The sequence below is a fragment of the Typopeltis vanoorti genome, chromosome 20, assembly GCF_054136105.1.
Source record: "Typopeltis vanoorti isolate ZY-2024b chromosome 20, IOZ_Tvanoo_1.0, whole genome shotgun sequence".
Taxonomy (NCBI): Eukaryota; Metazoa; Arthropoda; class Arachnida; order Uropygi; family Thelyphonidae; genus Typopeltis; species Typopeltis vanoorti.
The window spans coordinates 100,127,483-100,151,108 of NC_143568.1; the positions used below are offsets into that span (position 1 = coordinate 100,127,483).

General features: G+C 36.8%; 1 protein-coding gene across 2 annotated transcripts in view; it reads right to left on the minus strand.

Moving 5' to 3' along the window:
• Positions 1-23,626, minus strand: part of LOC150095712 (uncharacterized) — a 200,006-nt gene that overhangs the window by 15,374 nt on the left and 161,006 nt on the right. Inside the window, exons 10-11 of one of the 2 annotated variants that reach the window (XM_090410298.1) lie at positions 22,868-22,926; positions 13,249-13,315 (exon numbers count right to left, since the gene is read on the minus strand). In XM_090410298.1, the coding sequence (XP_090266424.1) occupies positions 13,249-13,315; positions 22,868-22,926 (126 nt within the window). Of the gene's footprint in view, positions 1-13,248; positions 13,316-22,867; positions 22,939-23,626 lie in introns of both variants that reach the window. The other variant, XM_090410297.1, reaches the window with a different exon arrangement.

Consider the following 23,626-nt stretch of genomic DNA (forward strand, 5'->3'; position numbering starts at 1 on the left):
ACTCTGTATTCAACATGTCGGCCAATGAATGGCGATTTTTACCCATTTTCTTTCGTAGCACCCTATGGTCATGTTCAGTGAGTATTGTGGGTTATTCACTGCATGAAGCATTTGCAGTTGACTCCCTGCATTTCCATCTCAGTATGATATAACTAATTGTTGATCTGTAAGGGCCCAATTTGTAAACAATCTGGCAAACGACGTCTTACAATATGCCATCCTATCACAATGCCTCTTTCAAACTCTGTCAGTTACCTTCTTGCAGCCATTTCATCCAGACACAGTTGCACTGACTTGGGAGCATCAATGCCTCTAAACTGGCTACAAACACAACTCGTTACATGGTACAATGCACCTTGCTCAAGGGGGGGGGGTGACCATTGTCCAAGCAGTGTTTATGTATACTCCAGATGATGATGACCTTGATATGAAGATCGAAATATCAGGTGATTATATTGGTTTATATTAAACTGTAGTTTTACTATAACATGGCAGTTGCATCCATAATTTTTTATAAATGGATGCTGATTACCATGTAATAACTATGAAAAAATTGAAAGTTTATTTTTCACTTGGTTAGACTATAATAAATTTAGTTTAATCCTTTATCCAAGTGTGAGCAAACAAAGTTTGAGCCTGAAAGTATCTTCAGGACTAGGACGGCTCATGGGAGGCCACTACCCAGACTAGTTTCGACCTTTATTGAGGTCTCTTCAGGGGGAGCCAGGCCCAGACGTGGAGATACCAGGCAGAAGCATTAGCAAGGTCATCTCTACCAATAGTCTGGGTAGTGGCCCTCCCCTTAATGCAAAACATTATACATATCAGCAAGGAGATGTGTTTTGCATTATGGAAGATAGTGAGATAGGAGTGATGTTATCTTCCTCCACCTTTGCAACGAGTTGGCCGGTGTTGTACTACCTTACCCCAGTCCTGAAGAAAGATACTTTCAGACGCAAACTTTGTTTGCTCACACTTGGATAAAAGATTAAACTAAATTTATTATAGTGTAACTATGAAGGAAAGGATTAGTAAATTGAATTTACACATAACAAATATATATATATATATATATATATATACGTAGAAAGTTTTTTACCTTGGGTATAATATATGTTAAAGATACCAAGTAATTTTAAATATAAAACTGTTTTTTTTTCTTTCTCCATTTCCCAAGTAAGCAAACAGACAAGTTTGCACTTGCACGTAGTGCAAGTCTAGCTGACCCACAAAGTAGTGCAAATCAAGGCAACTCGTGGTAAAGGTGGAATAAGCTCTGATCACTATTCTAATATTTACCCTTAATGCAAAGCCCATCCCTTGAGGAGATGTATGATGCTGTGCATTAAAGGCAAGGGGCCATTATCCAGACCGGTTTCGACCTTTATTGAGGTCTCATCAGTGGGAGCCAGGCTTAGAAATACCAAGGTTAAGTAATACAGAGCTTATAAGTATTTAACCAACACAAGTTACCATAAGGTGCTTTGAAAAAACCAGGTTTATATTTAAAATAACTTGGTATCTTTAACATATATATATATATATATTTTTTTTTTTTTTTCTTTAACAAGAAATTCCATTTCTGCAATCATAGTGTCATCATCATCATCAAATTCCTGCCATGTACCCATTGAAAAATTTACCTTATTACTAACTTCCTATCTACAATTTTCTTCCAAATCAGTCTGTTACTTGTCAAAACTCCAACATCATTATCAGATCTTATATTTCTATCGTCTAAGGCACTTTGTAGGTATCAATCCACCTATATCTTGGTCTTCCTCTGGGTCTCTGCCAACCTGGCAGAGAACACTTGTTTTGCTAATCTTTCCTCGCCCATTCTGTTCAGGTGACCATACCAATTGAGATTAGCTCTGCTAACGCATTCCTGGATGCTAACAATATCAAGTTCTTTCCTAATATCCTCGTTTTTAATATGATATTGCCATTGATGCCATCTGTTCATGCCTATAATCTTTCTCAGGACTCTCATATCTGCGGTCTCTAGTCTTTGGTCAAGTGTTTTACTTCTGATCCAGCTCTCAGATCCATAAGTTAAAACTGGTTTGAACACTGTCTTGTATACAGCTAATTTAGTGTTCCGACTAATTTCTCTCTTATTCCATATGAATTTATTCAATTGACTTCCCACGATACCAGCTCTGCTGATTCAGTTGTCTATTTCTATATTTAATTTACAATCTTCAGTAAAAATCGTGCCTAAGTAGCTGAAATGTTTTACTTGTTCCACAGGTTCTCCATTCATAACACAGTTGACATTTTCAATGATTCTGCTTACTTTTATTGTCTTTGTCTTTTTATTGCTGACCTTCATACCATATCTATTAAAACAGCTATTCAATTTAGTCAGAGAATCTTGCAGACTTGTAGCAGATTTATTTAGAAGTATAACATCATCCACATAAAGAAAGAGCTGACATTAACATCTCCAATTTTGATATCATGTTTAATACCACTTTCCTTCATAATGTGATCAATATTAGATAATGAATAACAGAGGGGATAATGTACATCCTTGTCTCACACCAGATTTAACATTAAACCATCTTCCTGTACTTCCTTCAATTCTAACTGCTGACTTACAATTCAAATAAAGACTAAGTATTGCTTGATATAATGCCCCATTGACACCATATAACTGCAGCGTATTGAATAGTTTCTCTCTTGGCACCTTGTCATATGCCTTTTCCAAATCGACAAAACTTAAATACATATCTCTGTTATATTCTCATGCTTTCTCGACTATTTGTTGTAAAGTGAAGATCTGATCCTGACAGCCTCTATTTGGCCTGAATCCAGCTTGTTCTTCACCTAGCTTTTCTTTCACAATTCTTCTCAACCATTTCTCAAGTATACTTGCATAGATCTTGCCAGGAACACTCAGTAGGGAAATACCTCTGTAATTCTCACATTCAGTTTTATTTCCCTTTTTATATATGGGTACTATGAGAGCTCTACTCCAATCATCGGGAATTCGTCCCTCTGTCCAGGCTTTCTGAACTATGCAGTGCAGCCACTGTAAGACTCTTATACCACCATACTTCAGCATTTCTGGTCGAATATCATCTACTCCTGCTGCCTTTCCACATTTCAAGCCTTTGATGGCTTTTTCTACTTCAAGTATGGATATGTATTCCTGACTGCAGGCCTGGTCAGTGTTTTTTACCACTGTGATATCATCACTGCTTGTTTCATTTAGCAGTTTTTCAAAGTAATTACTCCATGCTTCAAGGATATCTTTTTCTCCAGTTTTCATGTCACCTTTATCATCTCATATTCCTTTTACAGCACTCTTTCCTCCATTCTTAAGCTTCTTCAACAGCCTCCAGAATATTTTGCCACCTTCTTGATATTTATTTTCTATGTTCTTGCCAAAGTCCTCCCATGACTTTTGTTTAGCTAGTTTTACACACTGTTTAGCTTTCTTGCATTTGTCGCTATATTCTCTAAGAGCACAAGCTGACTTATTTGACAGGAACTTTTGATATGCTTTCTTCTTTTCCGTCACTGCCTCTTTAACTTCCTGTGTCCACCAGGGAGTTCTGATTTTTTTATCCGTGCACACAACCTCACCACATGCCTCTCTGGCAGAATCAATCAATGTTTTCTTCAGAGTTTGCCGCTGAATCTCCAAGGTTTGATTCCTGTTCTCAAAGTCTTTCATTTTCTTTTCAATAATCTTTCTGTATTTTAGTCTACAGTTCACATCTTAGAGCTGCTCAACTTTTATTCGCTTTAAAACTTTCTTACATGTTATTCTTTTCAATATGAAATTCAATTTTATCCTGCTCAAGACTAAATAGTGATCACTTCCAATTTCAAATCCTCTGTACACTCTGGTGTCCTGCACCAGGGAGAAAACATCACTATCAACAATAACATAGTCAATGAGACTTTTCTTATTCCTAGCCTCTTCTCTCCATGTGAATTTGTGCACATTTTTATGTTGGAACATGGTGTTAGTAATAACCAGTCCATGTCCTGAGCAGAAATCCAACAGATATTTGCCATTATTATTAGCTTTGCTCTTTTCTCCAAATTTTCCCAAAATATTTTTGTATGTCTGACAATCATTTCCTACTCTGCTATTTAGATCCCCAACAAGGACCAACTTTTCCTTTTTCATTGTGTCAGTTGCTTTTTCGAAAGCCTCAAAAAATTCCTCCACTTCTACCTTAGTAGAACCTTCTGTGGGACAATAGGCACAAATAAGTCTCATTGTCCAGTTCCCCATTCTCATATTTGCCCACATTACTCTACTTGAGACTGACTGCCATTCAAGAAGATTAGCCTCGTATTTTGTGTTGAATACTATGGCGCTACTCGTTCTTTTCTTGATTATCATTGCCTAAATATAACATTTTGTATTTATTGCTCAGAAAGATCTCACCAGTTTTGTCTTTTTTGTTTCAGTCACCCCTATTATGTCGATCTGGTACTTATCTAATTCCTCAGCTAGCTCCATTTCTTTGCCATTCAGGCTTCTTATGTTGATAGTACCGATCTTTAACTCTGGTGATGTTGAGTTGGGGTTTGTTTTCAGATTTTTTCCAGTAGCTGACTTATCGCTGTTCGCCCTGGTTCCCTGGCGAAAACAACAGGGGTCTTCTTTAACCGGGTGACACCCCAGCCGGCATGAAATTTTGTCATGTTGTTAACAGCACTGAGTTCTGCAACAAATCGAGGATTGGCTGCTCTGGACCTCAATTGTCAGTCCAGTTTGTCCCACAGGTGTTTGATGGGTGTTCACAGGTGTTCGTTTAACGCCCATCTTTTCATACCATTTCATAACAGCTGCAGCTTTGTAGCATGGGTCATTGTCATCTTGATAGTAACATGGATCCATTCCATAAAAACTCAACAGTGTAGGCAGCACCTAATTATCCAGAATATCAAGGTACTGAGCTGCTTTCATGGAACCATGGACAACAACCAGCGGTCCCACTCCAAACCAGCTGAACGCACCCCACACCATTACTCCTCCACTACTAAACTTTACCGTGGGTACAACACACTGTGTTAACAAGCGTTAACCAGGCTGCCTCCACACCGTGCCATTGGACTGGAAACAGGTGAACCTTGAATCGTCACTCCAGGGTAGTTTTCTATTGGTCAATTGTCCGGTTCACTTGCTCTTTGCATAATGCCAGGCGAGACACCTTGTTCTTGTTGTGATGTTTGGCATGTGTGCCGCTACTCTTCTTTGGAAACCTAGTAAATAGAGTTATTAGTTATTTTCGTACAGTATTAGTGCTCGCCATGGTGTTACTAGAACTCTGGAACTCATTATGGATGGTCTGTGTCAATTGTAGCAAGTTTTTGCGTGCCACCCATTTTAACACCCTCATGTCCCTGTCATTTATTTTCGGTGGCAGCCATGGGTGTTTTCCTGCACTACTGATGCCAGAACATCTTCATTTGATGATCACATCGCTAACTGTTGATTCTGGATGCTCCAGTTGAGTGACAATGGCACGTATGGACATGCCACCAATGTGACATCCCACTATGATGCCTCTCTCAAAGTCACTGAGTTCATGTCGTGTTGCCATACCACCTGTATTCAACAAAAACGATGAAATACTGCTTCCTACTATCTGTACACCAGTTTTTATGTTATTTACATTCCAAAACCTCAAATAACACGGGTGGCCAGACTTTTATTGTTAGATAGTGTATGAATCATCATGTCTTATTTATTTTTTTAACACTCATGATGGCCAAAAACAATCTACAAGTAAAAAAAAAAATACATGTTGCTTACTACTATATGCATCGCAGAATACTGCAAGCAAAAGCGGAGTGATGATAATATTAATATTATCCTTACTACTTCGCCACATCACCGTTGCTATGGTGTTATCAGTTTATTACTATTATTATTACTATTACTACGGGCTACTCCAGGAGTCCTTAGACTCATCGAGGGAGGCCCTAAACATCATGTTCACACAACTGTTCAACATTCTCACAGTATCTATCATACCTTGCCTTGAACTCGCTCACTGTCATAGCACACACAACAGACTCTGGCAGCTTATTCCACTCATTTACCACTCTAAAAGTAAAGAACCCAGCTCTAACACCCCTGCTAACCACGCTCTTGCCCAGCTTCCATGGGTGTCCCCTAGTTCTCCCACCACCAGTCCTGATCTCAAAAATATCATCTGAATTAATCCTATAGAATCCTTTTAGCAATTTGAATGTCTCAATCATATCTCCCCTCTTCCGCCTATCAACTAGTTTCTGCAACCCACAAATCTTCAACCTGTTCTCATATGGTTCATTCCATAGACCTGCTATCATCTTAGTCACTCGCCTCTGGATCCTCTCCACCTCCTCCCCATCAAGAAGGAACCGAGGTGACCAAATCTGGGCACAGTAGTCGAGATGAGGTCTTATCAGGGCTCGGTACAGAGGTACAATAACTTGCTTGTCTCTGCTCGTCAAGGTATTTTTCAACAACCAAGTGAGTTGATGAGCTGATTTAACTACTTTCGCAATGTGCCCACTAAACTTCATCTCCCTATCCACCAACACTCCCAAGTCCCTGGCCTCATCAATCTCTTGGAGTACAGTTCCACCAATGTGGTATACTGCTGCTAATCTTTTCACTCCGAAATGCATAACCTTACATTTTGTCACATTAAATTGATATCCATTCTCCTTAGTCCAGAACTCCAATCTATCTAAGTCATCTTGCAAGACTTTGACATCTTCTGCGTTCACTATCGCCCTACCAAACTTTGCATCATCAGCGAACAAATCAACTGTCCCACTTAGACCCTTCCCTATATCGTTAATGAACAGATTAAACAGCAGTGGTCCAAGAACAGAACCCTCTGGCACACCACTAGTCACAGGCCGTCTTTTGGACTCTACTCCGGAATAAACTACTCTTCGATATCTCTCCATCAACCACCCAGCTATCCATCTCACCAACCCTATATCCATTCCCATATGTTGTAGTTTACGGATTACAATTCCATGTGGTATCCTGTCAAACGCCTTTGCCAGGTCCAGCAGTATCACTGTAAACACTCATTTCCCTTATCCAGTTCAGCCGTCACCTTGTTATAAAACTTGAGCAAGTTACTGAGGCATGATCTACCCTTCACAAAGCCATGCTGTCCTCTGTACAGTATCTCATTTTCATCAATCCATTCCTGTATTTTTCCCTTGACTACTTTCTCCAAGACCTTGACAACGACTCCTGATATGCTGATCGGTCGGTAATTTGCAACCATAGTCTTGGATCCTCCTTTATGCAGTGAAACTATTTTCCCCTCTTTCCATGCCTTCGGGACTAAGCCAGACCCGAGACTCAGATTAAACAACATGGTCAAGGGCACTGATAATTCATTAGCCGCTTCATGCAAGACCCGTGCCGGTATACCATCCAATCCCACAGATGTATTCACATTAAGGTTCTGTAATAGACTATTCACCTCCATTTCATTCATCACAATTCCTGTATAAACTAATGGTTCCTTCATTTTTTCAACGTCACCACCTGGACGATATACTTTTGCAAAGTACGCACTCAGTAACTCCACTATATCGACTGGTTCAGTGAACTCTTTACCATCGTCATTCCTTAAAATCATTTTGCCATGTACAGTTTTTTTCTTGCTTGCAGCATATTGAAAGAACTGTTTGGGATTCTCTTTTGCTTGCATAGCTAGTTTCCTTTCATAATCAGCTTTTGCTGTTTTTACCACACTCGTTACCCTTCTGGCCTGCACTTTATACCATTCGTGTGCCTGCAGGTCACCCCTTTCTTTAAATTCCCTCCATAGTTGTTTCTTTTTTTGCAGCTCAAGCTTAATGGTGTTATTCATCCATTTAACCCCTCCTTGTTTCACTATTCAGACCTTAGGTATACAATCAGCCATAACCTCTTGTAAATGCTCTTTGACCACTTCCCATGCTCTATCGACGTCCAGCCCTTGCAGTTGTACATGCCATGGCACTGATCCAAGCAATCTCCTAAGCTTGTCATACTTGCCAGCACGGTAATTCCACATATACCCTGTCTTAATCACAAATTGCACACCTTTAGCCACCTATTGGTGAGACCTTATGATCACTCTCACCAATAGGTGGCAACATGGTCATATTCTTTACAGTCAAATTCTCAGATACTATTACCAGGTCAAGCACTCTCACACCCCTAGTATTTTCAATTACATGCTGTTTCAGATAGTTATCCCTTAATAATTGAATAAAATCCATTTCCTTCCTCACATGTGTCCTCTCCTCCTTCCAATCAATGTTACCATAGTTGAAATCCCCCATAATAATTACCCTCCTTCCACTCATTTCATCAATTTGTTTATGCATACCATCTCCACCATCTATTCCATCACCTGGTCTATAGCAGCACCCAACTGTATATTTTATTCTGCCAGTATCAATCTCACACCAAATAGCCTCAAATGAGCTCCTTTCACTATCCAGCAATACTTCAATTCTCCTTGGCTGCAGTTCATCAGCTATCATCAATAACACCCCTCCCCCAATTTTATTCTCTCTGTCCCTCCTAAACATACTATAACCTACACATTCTATCCCACTAACTATATCATCTTCCGTCAGCCATGTTTCACTAATGCCAATAACCTGTGGCCAGGAAGAGCCAATCAAGGCCAAAAATTCTTCCTTCTTGTTCCTAATACTCCTGGCATTAGTATACATGAATTGCAGTGATCCCTTTGTCCCACCCCTATCTTGATGCGTTATTCTAAATGTCCCATTTAGAATAACGCCATTCCCGTTTTTTGTCCTTAGTGCTGGCTCAGGTACATTATATACATTTTTACACTCAACTGTCTCACTGATGTCTGGATATCCACTTCCCCCCCTCCTTGGTAGTTCTAGTTTCCCTGGTTCTGCACATCCATTTTCACTTCATTCAGCAACACTTTTTCCAGTCTCCGCACACCAAGTCCATTCAAATGCAGGCCATCCATCTTGTATAAGTCCTTTCGCCCATCAAACTCATTCCACACGTCCACGAATTCCACACCACACCGTCCGCATAACCTGCGCATAATATCATTTGCGATTATAGCCCTCCTTCTAAACTCCTCTCTGTCATACCGTGGTAACAGACTCACCATTCTAACTCTGTCACTCTTTTCTTTCGCTACCTTTAACAATACTTTCAAGTCCTCTCTCATAAAAAATTTATCACCTTTCAATTCATTCGTACCCGCCACAATTGTTAATTCTTTCACCCTCTGTTTTTGCACTCTAATACTCTCACTTACATCCTTAAATTTCGCACCCGGTAAGTACGATTTAGTTACGCTCCCATCTATTACTCCTCTTAATAACGAGTCACCATACAACACTCTTTCCTTCATTTCGGAAACTCTCCCACGCTGTTTATTTACATTAGCTGAATCACCCTGGAAAGAGTTTTGCAGGTGCTCTAGTTGCCACTGCGCATTTTGTATCACTGCGTGCAGCCTAGCGATCTCACTTCCTACAAATAATTCCTCATTTTTTTTATCATTCAAACCATTTTCTCTTTCTGTATAATTGCTCTCACTCTTTCTTAGATCACCACTCACATTGCCATCTTGTACACCGCAATTCCCTATCGAGCCACTATTTTCACTCGCATTCCGGCTTTCTTCAACCATAACTGTCTCACAACCTGACACATACTTCGACTCCTCACTTTGCATACACTTTCTACACATTCTCCCGCCACTATCACTTTCAATCCAAACTCCAGCCTCATTCGGGAATGCATACATTCCACACACATCACATTGGACAAATTCTTTCACATTATAGTTTTTGAACAATGGCGTCGTATTTTTGGACGCCATTATCTTACGTCGCATTGGCGCCATATTCAAATCTATGAAACGTATCATTAAATACTAAATTAATTAACGGAATTTACACCAAAATCACACAGACACAACAAGCTACCAAATTTAGACAATATTACGTTATGATTTTTAACATATATTCTAATTTCCATTCAAAATTGTACTTAGCTTTCGGGAGCTCCCTGAAAACACAACCGTTCGCCTGGCCCTGTCCATCAGTTTGAACTGATAGACAGCTGAAAAGATGTAATCGTGCTTGAGAAACTGAGCTTATTCAGCCATGTATTAGTGCAAAGGTCACGTGTGTGTGACACATCGAATTTTCTAAATATTTTGGTTCGTGACAAATGTTTGTCAATCTCTTTAAAATTGGTGGATATTTGTGCAGTTCCTGGGTGTAAAAATTATACCATTAAAAAATCTAAAAACTCTGAAAATCACATTCAGTTTCACAGATAAATAAATATGTATTTAAATAAAATTTATAGATTATAACCAAAAAATTCTTTACAGATTTCCTTTCAAACGTCCTAATATCTTAAATTTATGGATTTAAGATATAGTTAATTTTGTCTAATGACTTCAGTAACTATGGCCAACAATTAAAAAAAAAAACTTAAATATAATGATAAACTATTAAGAAATTTTTTTTATTTGTAAAGCATACAGTATTTAAAATTCATGTCTAATACATAATTATGGTCCCAATCTCCCATGGAGGTGATGGGGATCCCTGATCTAGATGACTTCACATGAGGAATGACTTCACATTGGGAACCCCTGATCTAGATGATTTCACATGAGGAAGAATTATTCGAAAGCTTGAAGAAGGTTGCAGAATTACTGATATTGCCAAAAAGTTTGGAATCTCACATAGTGAGATCCAGGCTCTCGGCAGCATGTCAAACCAATGGAATGAGTTCTAGACATTTGCTAAGAGGTCACCCTTGTTCCACCATGGAGCATGAAGACAGATTTTTGGTTATAACAGCAAAACGTAATTGACACACCATGGCAGGTCAGGTTGCACAATTGGTTCCATTCAAGCATAGGTATGTGGATATCTTGACAAACTGTGGTAAGACATGCAACAAGTAGGCCTATATGCCCAAAGACCTGTAGTCTGCATCCCCTTTATCAACAGCTTAACATAGAGCATGTTTTCAGTGGTGTTGTCTCCATAAAAATTGGAGAAGACACCAATGGACTAATGTACTCTTTACAGATGAGACACACTTCAGCCTTCCCTCAGATTCTAGACGACACTTGATCTGGCATGAAAGTGGTACTGTTTACAGTACCACTTACATGCCAGAGGACTTTTAATGGACCTACTGAGCTACAAGTGCTGGAAAAAGGGACTATGACTGGTGAACAATATTGCAACAAAGTTCCTGACATTGACAAGACATTGCAACAATGTCATGTTCGATTGTTCTGTGGTGCTGTGGGTGAAGAATTGATTTTTATGGATGGCAATACCAAACCATATTGTGTACAAGTAGTGGAGATACTTCTGGAGACGAAGGATATTAATCGAATTGAGTGGCCAGAACGCTCCCCAGATCTGAACCTCATAGAACACGTTTGGGATGCATTGCTGTTCAAAAGTCCCTTCCAGAAAACAATCAAGGCCTTAGCCTTGCTCTGAAGGAGTAGTGGGCCAGTTTGTCTCAAGAACCCCTGATTCACTTGGTGCTAAGCATGGTACAACATTATGAGAGTTGCATCGCAGTTTGAGGCAGACATATTCCATATCGAAATGTTTCTCTGCATAGTTTTCTTGTAAGCACTGTACATTAATTCCTTAGCTGTCCTTAAGAAATTTGTAACTTTTGCCAAAAACGTATTGCAATTTAATTTGTACAAAATCTATAACACATTTTTTGTCTAATATAATTTATTAGTATGCCTGGCAATAAATTTATGTTCCCAGTTGGTTGTTGTCATGAAAATATTTTTTCATATACAGGTAAAAATGTTTGTCCTTAGCTTTTGGACAGCAGTGTACAAATGATAGAAGATGAACAAGTTCATACTGTGTTTGACTGGAGACTTAAAAAATTTGTAAACCATTTGTCAAATGACAATCATCAAGATGATATTCAACTTTATGCAACATTTTGTTCAATTTGTCTAGTGTCACCTCAACAAAATGGACACAATCTAAAAATTATATTATCTCCACTGCACAGATAAAATCTCAAAAAGCACATACCACTTGTAAATGCTCTTTTTCACTGGAGATTGTTAAGGAAACATTTTAAAGCACAATAAATTTCTGCATAGTAACAATTGATTTCATCTCAGCAAAATGGAGAATATTTTGTTTTCTACACCTTAATAACACTATCTGCATCTTTACTGGACATTATAGCAAAGTTTATTTCAATTGTTGAACTAAATGTTGATAATCTGCTTCACTATCATGTCATTCTAATAAATTTAATGAAAGGGCTTCACATTCTGAATGACCTTGTATATTGTATTTGACAAGATATAATTATACATGTCATATTTTACCTTGTATAAGCACACAACAAAAGTTTGCAGGGAAGATTTCATGATTATTTGCACACTTTGGTTGCTTGTATAGAGAGGGCAACTCATCTTATTACCAGTTTCTTTCAGTATACCATAATGCAAGGAATACTTTCTAGTATATGTACTATCCAGTACATACACTAGATGTGTTTTATCTGCTACCAAGGTCTTATCAGGCTTATAGTAAGATAAAATAACAATTTCTTTTATAGTTATGCAAAAAAATTTAAAGTTATGCTTGGTTTCAGAGGAAATGCAAGTTATGCATTTCCTCTGAAACCAAGTTTATAAGTGTAAAACTTTACAGTTTTACACTTATAAACTTGGTTTCAGAACAAATGAGGAGAAAATGAAAAGATAAAGTCTGTCCTTGTATGAAACTGTGCATATGAGGACAGACTGATGGAATATGATCTTCAAAATTTTAGCAACAGATGAAGAGAGGAATTATGAAAAAAATATATAAGTTGGTACAGAATTTTGCAGTATAGATGCAAATGAGATTTACAGCTCATGGCAGATGGGAAGAACTTGGGTCATCTCTGGAAACTAAGTAGTAGTGTGGTTAGGAAGCATGTGAAGCACAGATTCTTCAATGGCATGTAGTGAGTTGTGTGGAATGGACTACCAATAAATGTTGTGAGTACAACTTCACCGAATGCTTTTAAAGAAAGAAATGATAAGTATTCAGGCAAAGACCTGGAAGAGTCCATTCCTTGAATGAATGAAGATTATTGTTGCTTATAAATAAAAACAGTAATAAAATAATAATAAAAATCACTTTAATGCATTTATACTGTACTTAGTATTGTACTCAAATTACACATTTCCTCACCGCTTGTGTCTTCTTTCACAGGGATCACATTCCTTAAGTTCTTCAGTATCAATCACACAATACATTCCTGAAAATATAAAAATATACAAGTAGTCTAGTATTGAAGATACTTCACGCACATACTTTGTTCACTTGGGTAAAGATAACATTAAACAAGAATATAATTATAGGTATTATTTCTGGGAAGATTCCCATGTTACTCCTCTAAGTAAATATTATATTTATTCCCCACAAGCACTTTCCCCATGAACTCTGAAGACGACGCACTGTCGAAACAGCTCACACCCTGTTACTCCCACCCCTGATCTTATCCCATCATATCCTTCTCTAACCCCAAAATTTCTATTCTTCACCCCCCCCTCCCAAAGTATTTTCTGCCTGCCTTTAATAAAAAAAAAAACAAGGTTTCTCAAAAGGTTCACATACCTCTTGCCTCACCAATAATTCTCCCACATCTCTCTACCTCCACATTTCCAAACCTGGCTACTTCCTCTTAATCATACTTCCTTCCTTTAACAGCAGATGAATGTATATCACCATAAACCAGGATGCCACTGAATAAGAAGACAGTTGGCTACATCCTGCAAAGGTATGTCCGAATGATTCCTCCTATGTATTCTTCATATATCTCTCCATATAAAACATCAGTAATGCCTAAAATTTGAGTAAAAAGCCAATAACATTACAAAAGGGGCACTCCTAAACAAAAATAGGCTGAACAGCCATAAATAGAATCAAGAATATAATTTCTTGGCAAGTATAATTTTAGTTTGTAGCCAAGTGAAAAAAAAATTTCTACGGCAACTTGTGATTCAGTGTATTTCAATAATAAGGTGATACACTTTTTTACTACTTTTGTATGGGAAATATATTATGACACATGCATTAATTCAAATTTGATATCTTCCTAAATCTAGCTTCCACTGAGGGCACCTCAGAATTATGACAAGATAAGTACTTGTATTTTTTTCTTTTTTTTTACTTGGATATTTATGGGGAAAAAGGAAATCTTTGGGATTTTCTTTAGTTTGCTCAATTAATTTCCTCTCATAATCTAATTTTGCCTTATCATGCCATCTTTATTGTCTGTGCCTTGTGCTGCTCATGAGCTTGCTTTTATACCTTTCCCCTTACACATTCTCTACATGTACTTTTATCTGCTTAACAATATTACTCATCCATCTAACTCCTACCTGATTTATCCTGCTGACCTTCAGTATGGTCTGGTATTGCTTCCTTCAAACACCCTTTAATCATCTTCCATATATATATACTGCTACTATCCTTCCCTTGCAGAATTTTTATGCCATGGCAATACTTCAGGCTACCTCGTAAGCTTATTATTATTATCACCTAGCCTGTAGTTTCATATATATATATATACATCCCTTCTTAAGTAACAATTCCATGTATGGCAACTTCTCCAGTGAAGACTGCATGGTGACTCTCTTTCTGGCTAACTAACCTTCAGCTGAAAAAGCCTAATCAAGGTTCCTCATATCCTAGAATTAGAGACAATATGGTTATGGACAGACCCTCTTTGGATTCTGATACTATCATGAGATTCAACATTCTCAAAGTCCAAGCCCCTCCCCCATCATCAAGTAATAATAACCTAGTAGGTAAATAAATTCCAATTCCTTCCTGCTATGTAATCATCCAATCTATGTCCTCATTGTTGAAGTCCTCCCATCTCCATAATAGTTACAACCTGTGCTAATTTTCTGATGCTTATCATTCAAATTTTCCCTTATATTTCTGGCCTGCAGCAGCAGCTGACTGTATTTTTTCCTGTTGACCTCTATCTCACATCAGATTACTTCAAATGCACTGCCTTTCACAATGCTGTCTTCCAGATAACCTCCTAATTTATTATAATTATCATAATAATAATTATTATTATTACATGACACCTCCAGGTAGTCCAAAGACTCATCGAGGGAGGGAACCTACTCTACTCTGTCTCCACCACTCAATTCTGCAACTACAATGAACTGTAATTACCATCATCATCTACACCAACGCCATCTACTGCCCACCACCACTAGTATTTTCACAGACAATCACATCCATGCCCATGACAGGATTTGAACTCGCAGCCTTTTGACTGGAGAGTGGATATGCTAACCACTCGGCCAACCAGGCTGGCATATGTTATCACCAGCAGTATCCCCTATCTCACTGTCTTTATCCTCCTTGGAAGTACTATATATTCCTTCAATTCTATCCCATTAACTATGTCTAGGGAGTGTTTTTGTGAATGTATATTATTTGGAAAATTGAAAACAAGAACCATACTTTAGAAAATGAACTGCAACATCTGAAGAAAACATGACTAAGTCAGGGGGCACGTGGCACACAATGTTTACAAAGACAGACAAATCAAACTGTGAGGAAAACAGGAAATTAAAGAGAGAGGCAAAATAGGAAATAATCATAAAATAATTATTTACTTATTTTTAAAGCAGTGAAGAGTTTGGCAAGAATAAAGAAGATAATTACAGTCAACTCACAATCCAGCAAACCTGCAATGACTAAAGAAATAGTCATATAACGGATAATCAATTATCTACTATAACAGTGAATTTCTTTCAGAATTGCACCGTAACTATATTTGGTCAAGACTTTTTTTTTTGGGAGGGAATTTATTACATTAAGTAAGTTTGTTGTAATAGCTTTCATGTCATGAGAATTCACTATATCATGGAGGTGATCATATATTTGGAGATTACTAAGGAAGCTGAGAAATGGAAGAATGTGTACTACAAAAGGAATCAAAGATCATAAAGGTGCTATACAAACTGAGGAAAAGAATACTGTAAATGTCTTTAAAATGAATGAATTTCCTCACTCAGTATTATGCTACTGTCCTGCTTACTGGAAGCCTGAAGTAGCTATAAAAGTTCCATGTTTGTTCTCTGGAGCAAAATTTCAGGATTATGCCATTTTTTATAAAAAATATAAATAAAGGGAGTCATCTAAAAATAAAATAAAACTTTGAAAAATGCTTTGGTTTAGTTTGAATTTTAGCTACAGCAACCAAGGCTATTATTATGTATTGTTTGTTTAGTGAGTATGTTCTCTGGCCAATTTGCCTGTTTTGCAAGATAAAAAAAAATTTCCTTCACAGGATAAAAAGCTGTTCCACCTTTGTATGGAGGTGGCTAACTAACCTTCAGCTGAAAAAGCCTAATAAAGGTTCTTCATATCCTAGAAAATGGTTTAATGGTTTAAGCTAAAGATAGCAAGTGTGATGAAAAACAACCAGGAATGCAGTAATGTATAGATTTCAGTACTAAAAAAAAAAAAATCACTGGAATAGATGATATTTGAGCTGGAATGTTTAAATAACATACGGAGGTATAAAAGTTTTATGGTCCCTACTGCATAATTTTTAGTGGACATAATAAGAATGTTGAATCCCAGACTGGAAGAGAACTCTCATCATGTCTATTTATAAAAACAGAAATAAGATTATGCGAAAATTATAGACACATTTCCCTACAAATGTTCCATAAAGATTAAGGCAAAATTACTTGGAAAAAAAAAAAAAAAAAATTGTGGGTATTAGGAAACAAGTACATTTCAAGCTAAGACCTGTCAAGCAAAGAATATTGACAGAAATAGAAATACAGTTGACCCTTGAACAACGCAGTGGTTAGGGACACCGACCTCCTGCATTGTTCGAAAATCTGCATATAACTGCAGATTTTCGAACAATGCTATTAATTACTAATAGCCTACTGTTGAATGGAAGCCTTAACCATAACAAAAACAGTCGATCAACACATTTTATATGATATGTGTGTATAATATACTACAGTACTGTAGTGTATTTATCGATACCGTAAGTTTATGTCATCTGTTTACAAGGTGAATCGTATGCTTGTCAGTATCTACATCAATATTGCTTATATGATATAAAACACTGTAGATGTTATATATATTATTAACACTAGACATCAAAAATGAAAAGATAATGTGAAAAAGAAATGATTCATATTTATTTTCAGGTATAACAAATCATGCATTGATAACAAAGCAGCAGCAATATGATTGCTTTATGGTAGCCTAGTGCAATCGATGCAATTACTATTCTTACGATGAAGTATGCTAGAGAAAAGAAAAATGCTATTAAAGAAAATCATAAGGAAATGAAAATACATTTACAGTAGTGTACTGTATTTATCGTAAATGTAAGTTTATGTCGTCTGTTTACAAAATGAAGCTTATGTCTGTCAGTACCTACATCAACATTGTCTTATATGATACAAAACACTGTAGATGCTATATGTATTACTAACACTAGACATTAAAAATGAAAAGAAAACGTGAAACAGAAATTATTCATATTTGTTTACAGGCATAATGATTCATGCATTCATAAGAAAGCAGCAGCAATATGATTGCTTTATGGTAGCCTAGTGCAATCGATATGACTACTTTGCAGTAGCCTAGCCTATACACTAATGAATGAATCGTTATAAAAATTTATTTTATGCTAATTAATTAATTTGACTAATTAATAACAGTTAATTTTATGCAGTTATGATTTAACGCTGCATCTTTACGTTTGTTTACATTTCTCTTGAGTGCAAATGGCCATGTGCAGTCTGTAAGTGTTTGTGTGTAAGTTTTGACAAATTTTAACTTTTTTATAATAGATTTGTGTATACCTTATGGTAGTAAATGATAAAATAGACTAGTATCTACATATATTTTATGAATACATAATATACCTAACTTTTTCTTAATTTTTTTGATATTTCTAAGCTACGCGGTTCGTTTGCAATTTTTTTCAAATTGTTGCAAATCTCAAAATTTTCCAATATATTTATTCTTAAAAAAAAAAACGCATATAAGTGGATCCAAGCCTTTCAAACCCTTCAAGGGTCAACTGTACTAATCAATATAATACTGAAAAGTGTAAGGATATAAACATACAAAGACAATATGCAGAAAAGAGAATGCAGGAAATACAATATTCAATCTCTTCTATACCTGAGATAACAAAAATCAAATGGACTCAAATCATTATCAGCATTTCCTGATATGTACCCTTAAGGATATTATGTACAAGATATTATGAAAGTGCTACATGGTTGAGGCATTGGAATGCATTGCCTTGCATTGTGGTGAATGCAGATACATTGAATGACTTTTAAGTATAGTTTTATGGGCTTTGTGTGTAATGGTGCACATCTCCTGCAATGAGTCTTTGACTCCATGGAGGTCTGGTGTTAATAATTATGAAGAAACTTAACATTGTCAGCAGGGCTAATCTAAGGTGGTATAGTCAGTTGAACAAAATGGGAAAAGAAGGGTTAGCAAAACAGATGTTTAATGCCAAGATGGCAGGAAAAAGACCTGGAGAAGACAGAAATTTTAATGGACTGATTCAGTCAGAAGTGCCTTGGAAGACCGAAATGTTATCTAATAATACTGGAGTGTTGGAAGTAATAAGCTAATTTGGAGGAAAATTTTTGATAGGAGATTAGTAAGAAAGTAAACATAATTTACATATACATATACACATGTGTAAATTTTTTTTATTTTTAACGTGAATCCTACCTATAAAAGGATGTAAATCTTTTATGTGTGGACTAAAAAGCAGATAATCCAGGAACTCTGCTTTATAATGCAAAATAAACATGCAACAATTCATCACCCACTTCAGCCTTCTAATTAACAGGATTGTAGTCTAACAGTGATCTGAGAATTTCATCAATCACCTAAAGAAATTTACAAACATTTATGTCTGTTTCAAGAAAAGAGATGCTTCCATTTGGCAAAAGGTGCCTCCTTGACTAAATATATACCTCATAAGACAGAATAATGAGAGGTGACTTGTTTTGCTGGTCAGTTGCAACTAACCATATTGCATTTCAAGTGGCAGATCAACAGCACAGTAAAATCAATTATATATTTGGTTAAATACTTTATCCAAGTGTAAGCAAACAAAGTTTGCACCTGAAGTATTTTCAGGAATGGGGCAACTTGTGGTAAAGGTGGAATAAGTTCTGATCGCTTGCCTTAGTATCTCCCATAATGCAAAGCACATCTCCTTACAGACATGTATAATGCTATGCATTAAGGGATTATGCAGACCGGTTTCGACCATTATTGAGGTGTATTTAAGTAAAGACCTCTCTAAAAATTAGACGATCCCAAAAGATCGCCCAACTCAGATTTGTTCCACCCAGTGACAGGCTCACCCTGTCATCAAGAAGAACTTCTCAGCATTGGCTCTACCCAGTGGCAGGCTCACCCTGTCATCAAGAAGAACTTCTCAGCATTGGCTCTACCCAGTGGCAGGCTCACCCCACCACCAGACAGAGCCAAAATCTCAGTGGTGGCTCTACTCAGAGACAGGCAAAAACTTACCCCAAGCAGAGCCTCTCATATATCCAGCATGGGAGGCAGACCCAAATGTGAGGTCTCATCAGTGGGAACCAGACTCAGAGGTGGTGATACCAAGGTGGAAGTAATGCAGAAGTCGTATTACCATACACCAATTGCCAAAAGGTGTCAACACCTTATTATTAAAATTCTCTGGATTAGAGACAGTTGATGGAAGTTTTTTCACTTGGCTATGCTACCAATTATATATTTGGTTTAATCCTTTATCCAAGTATAAGCAAACAAAGTTTGCACCTGAAAATATCTTCAGGACTGGGACAACTCATGGTAAAGGTGGGGCAAGTTATGATCACTTGCCTTAGTATCTCCCATAAGGCAAAACAGATCTCCTTGTGGACATGTATAATGTACCTTAATGTTGGAAGTTTATTTTTCACTTGGTTAGACTACAATAAATTTAGTTTAATCCTTTATCCAAGTGTAAGCAAACAAAGTTTGCGCCTGAAAATATCTTCAGGACTGAAGTAAGGTAGTGCAACACCAGGCAACTCTGAGCAAAGGTGGACCAAGCTCTCATCACTCCTTGTCTCAGTATCTCCCATAATGCAAAGCACATCTCCTTGCAGACATGTATACTGCTATGCATTAAGGGAAGGGCCACTACCCAGACCGGTTTCAACCTTTATTGAGGACTCGTCAGTGAGAGGCAGACCCAAGCATGGAGATACTAAGGCAAAAGCAATAGGAGAGGTCATATTTACTTATAGGAGTTGCCAACAGGTGTACCACCTTATTATTGAATTACTCTGGATTTAGAGAAAGATCTTGGAAGTTTATTTTTCACTTGGTTAGACTATAATAAATTTAGTTTAATCCTTTATCCAAGTGTAAGCAAACAAAGTTTGCACCTGAAAATATCTTCAGGACTGAGGTAAGGTAGTGCAACACCAGGCAACTCCAAGCAAAGGTGGACCAAGCTCTCATCACTCCTTGTCTCAGTTTGGATCTGCCTCCCACTGACGAGACCTCAATAAAGGTTGAAACCGGTCTGGGTAGTGGCCCTTCCCTTAATGCATAGCAGTATACATGTCTGCAAGGAGATGTGCTTTGCATTATGGGAGATACTGAGACAAGGAGTGATGAGAGCTTGGTCCACCTTTGCTCGGAGTTTCCTGGTGTTGCACAACCTTACCTCAGTCCTGAAGATATTTTCAGGTATTTGCTTAAACTTCGATAAAGGATTAAACTAAACAAATTATTGTACCTTAATGTACCTTAGTATCACCACCTCTGGGTCTGGCTCCCACTGATGAGACCTCAATAAAGGTCGAAACCGGTCTGAGTAGTGGCCCTTCCCTTAATGCATAGCATTAATTTCCACAAGGAGATATGCTTTGCATTATGGGAGATACTAAGGCAAGTAATCAGAACTTATTTCACTTTTACAACGAGTTGCCCCAGCCCTGAAAATACTTCAGGTGCAAACTTTGTTTGCTTACACTTGGATAAAGGATTAAACCAAATATATAACTGGTAGCATAGTCAAGTGAAAAAACTTTCATCAGCACAGTAAAATGTGGTGAAAGAATGAGATGGAATTTTCTGTGGATTATAAGGTAAAGTCAACAAGTTGGACATGCTGAGTTCCTGTTGCACTGCAGCTTGAATTCAAACTATATATTTTACAACTTGCAAAATGGTCTTATTTTATGACCAGGGTTGTTAAGGAATGTGTTGCTGTGATCAAACAGTTCCATAACAGCTAGTTTAAAAAAAACATTGAATCAGCTTGCAATGATTTAGTCATTTGCAACAAGATACTTGAACTTCTGAATAATGAATCCTGTGACAATCTATGATGAGGAAAAGATTTGATGTTCTTCTTGGGATATGAGATGCTTTTTCAAGCATTCCTTGCTGCATGCAGATGTTTCATTCATAACAAAACATGAAACAAGTGACATTCCACTTTCAAAGTGAGTTCTACTTCTTTTCCCCATTAACATGCAGTAAGGTGGTGGTAGGAACACATTTTTCTTGATACATACAGATAATTCATTGCTAGCTATACATGAACCATGTGATCTATTTTTAAATCTGATTTTTTTAAATAAGATTCATTGAAAAAGAAAACAATGATAATCCTTTCCTTTACAGCATAACCCCACCCCAGCCTGCAACAATGTAGTGTTATTAAAATTTTACCAAATAGAGCTAAAATCATCTATCCTGCTCAGACCATACTAACCTGTCCAGAGAATTCAATCACTTTGGAGACACTTTTTTAGGTAATGGCTTTCTCCATCCAAAAATATCAACAAAAGAAATTACATTTTTCTTCCAGACCAAACCTTTCCCAAACCCAGATTTAAAAAAAAAAAAAAAAAAAAAAGCACTGCTATTCCTTACGTCCAGGATATTATCTCAGAAAAATTTTATGTGCTCTAAGATATAATATTTAAATTTCCTTCAGGCCTAACCAAAAATTGGCTGTCTTTATCTGCTGACTAAAAGATGTTCTCCATCATTTAGATCATGTTGTATCTACAGTATTCCTTCCTCCTGAAAAGTAACACATCCAACATTTGGATGGATGGACATAAAAATATATCTGACATGCTACATAGAGTCACTCTGAGGATGCAGACTATGCCATTGTAGCGGAGAATATCAATGAAGTAGTTAATGAAACTAGTTGGTTTAATAAGTATAGCTCATTAACTTTTTACAAAGTTAGTTTTTTCAGTTAAAAATTAAATTAAATAAAAAAATAACTGTCCTGTCCAAAACTTATTTACAGCATTAAAAGATTTAGGAAAATGATTGGAAAATTGAGACAAGGCAATGAAATGATGTCTTCATCTGTTTTTCAAAAAGTTAATTTATTGCAGAGTTTGGCAATTCTAAGGAAAATACTTTGTTTTTCATCAAAAAAAAAAAAAAAGCTATTTTTAAAAGAAATCCTAGTTTGTACTAACAATATTAAGCAAATTGCATTTAAAATATTTGTTTTATTCATAATAAACAGTAAAAAAAAAAAAAAAAAAGAAGAGAAAAAAATAGTGACTTTTGCTACTATTTAGTGACAGTGATTAAGCTAAATTCCTGATTAACATCACTAGCTACATATAACACTCACAGGCGTTCACAAATATAACAATTTAGCATACATTCATAAGTTTCTGATGCACAATGTAAAAAAAAATGGATACTGTGAGTAAACACTGAATTACTCTTATTGCGAATAATATTTCCGTACCTGTGTCTATATTCCATTCAAATTTGAAACCAGTTTGAAAAAGGCGTCGCTCAGCACTTCTATAAGATAAACTGATTTCAGAAAAACAATTCACAGTAATTTTAATACAGCAATATAAATATATAAAAAAAATACTGAAGCCCATTAAAAATAAAAATCCTTATAAGAAAGTACTAACCCTCATAACCTCCATCTCTCATAGTGATTAAACTCTAACGTACTATAGAAATGTTCTGTTCCATCATCAAATTAGAAACTTCAATTGTGCATGTTCTAAACATATCTTTGGCTAATGCATGCACATGCAAAGATCCCCCCCCCCAATGATTATTGAGTAACATACAAAAGATTTTTTTTAATCCCATACTCGAGAGGTATAAGAACTTATAGCACATCAATGCTGGGTGAGAGGTGTAGATAAGGATTGAGAAAGAAGAAATCTATTGACATTTTCCCTAAAGAGCTGGAAGTTGAAGTTGTTCCAGAGGTAAATAAAATAAATGAGGAAGACGAGCAGATTCGATGTGTTTACAGTTGTACTGAAAAGGGATGTTAAGCAGTAGATGCTGCACTTGTTTTAACATGCCCAACTGGCAAGTGGAGGAATGATGTTTGTCAACTCACTGGAATATTGACTTGTAGAAGAAACACAGAGCTGCAATATTGCATCTATGAGACAGAAGCTGAAGTGAGCTTGAGAAGGAAGAGTCATCTATGAGCTGAATTGCTCTCCTATGGACAGCATCAAGAATTTTTAAG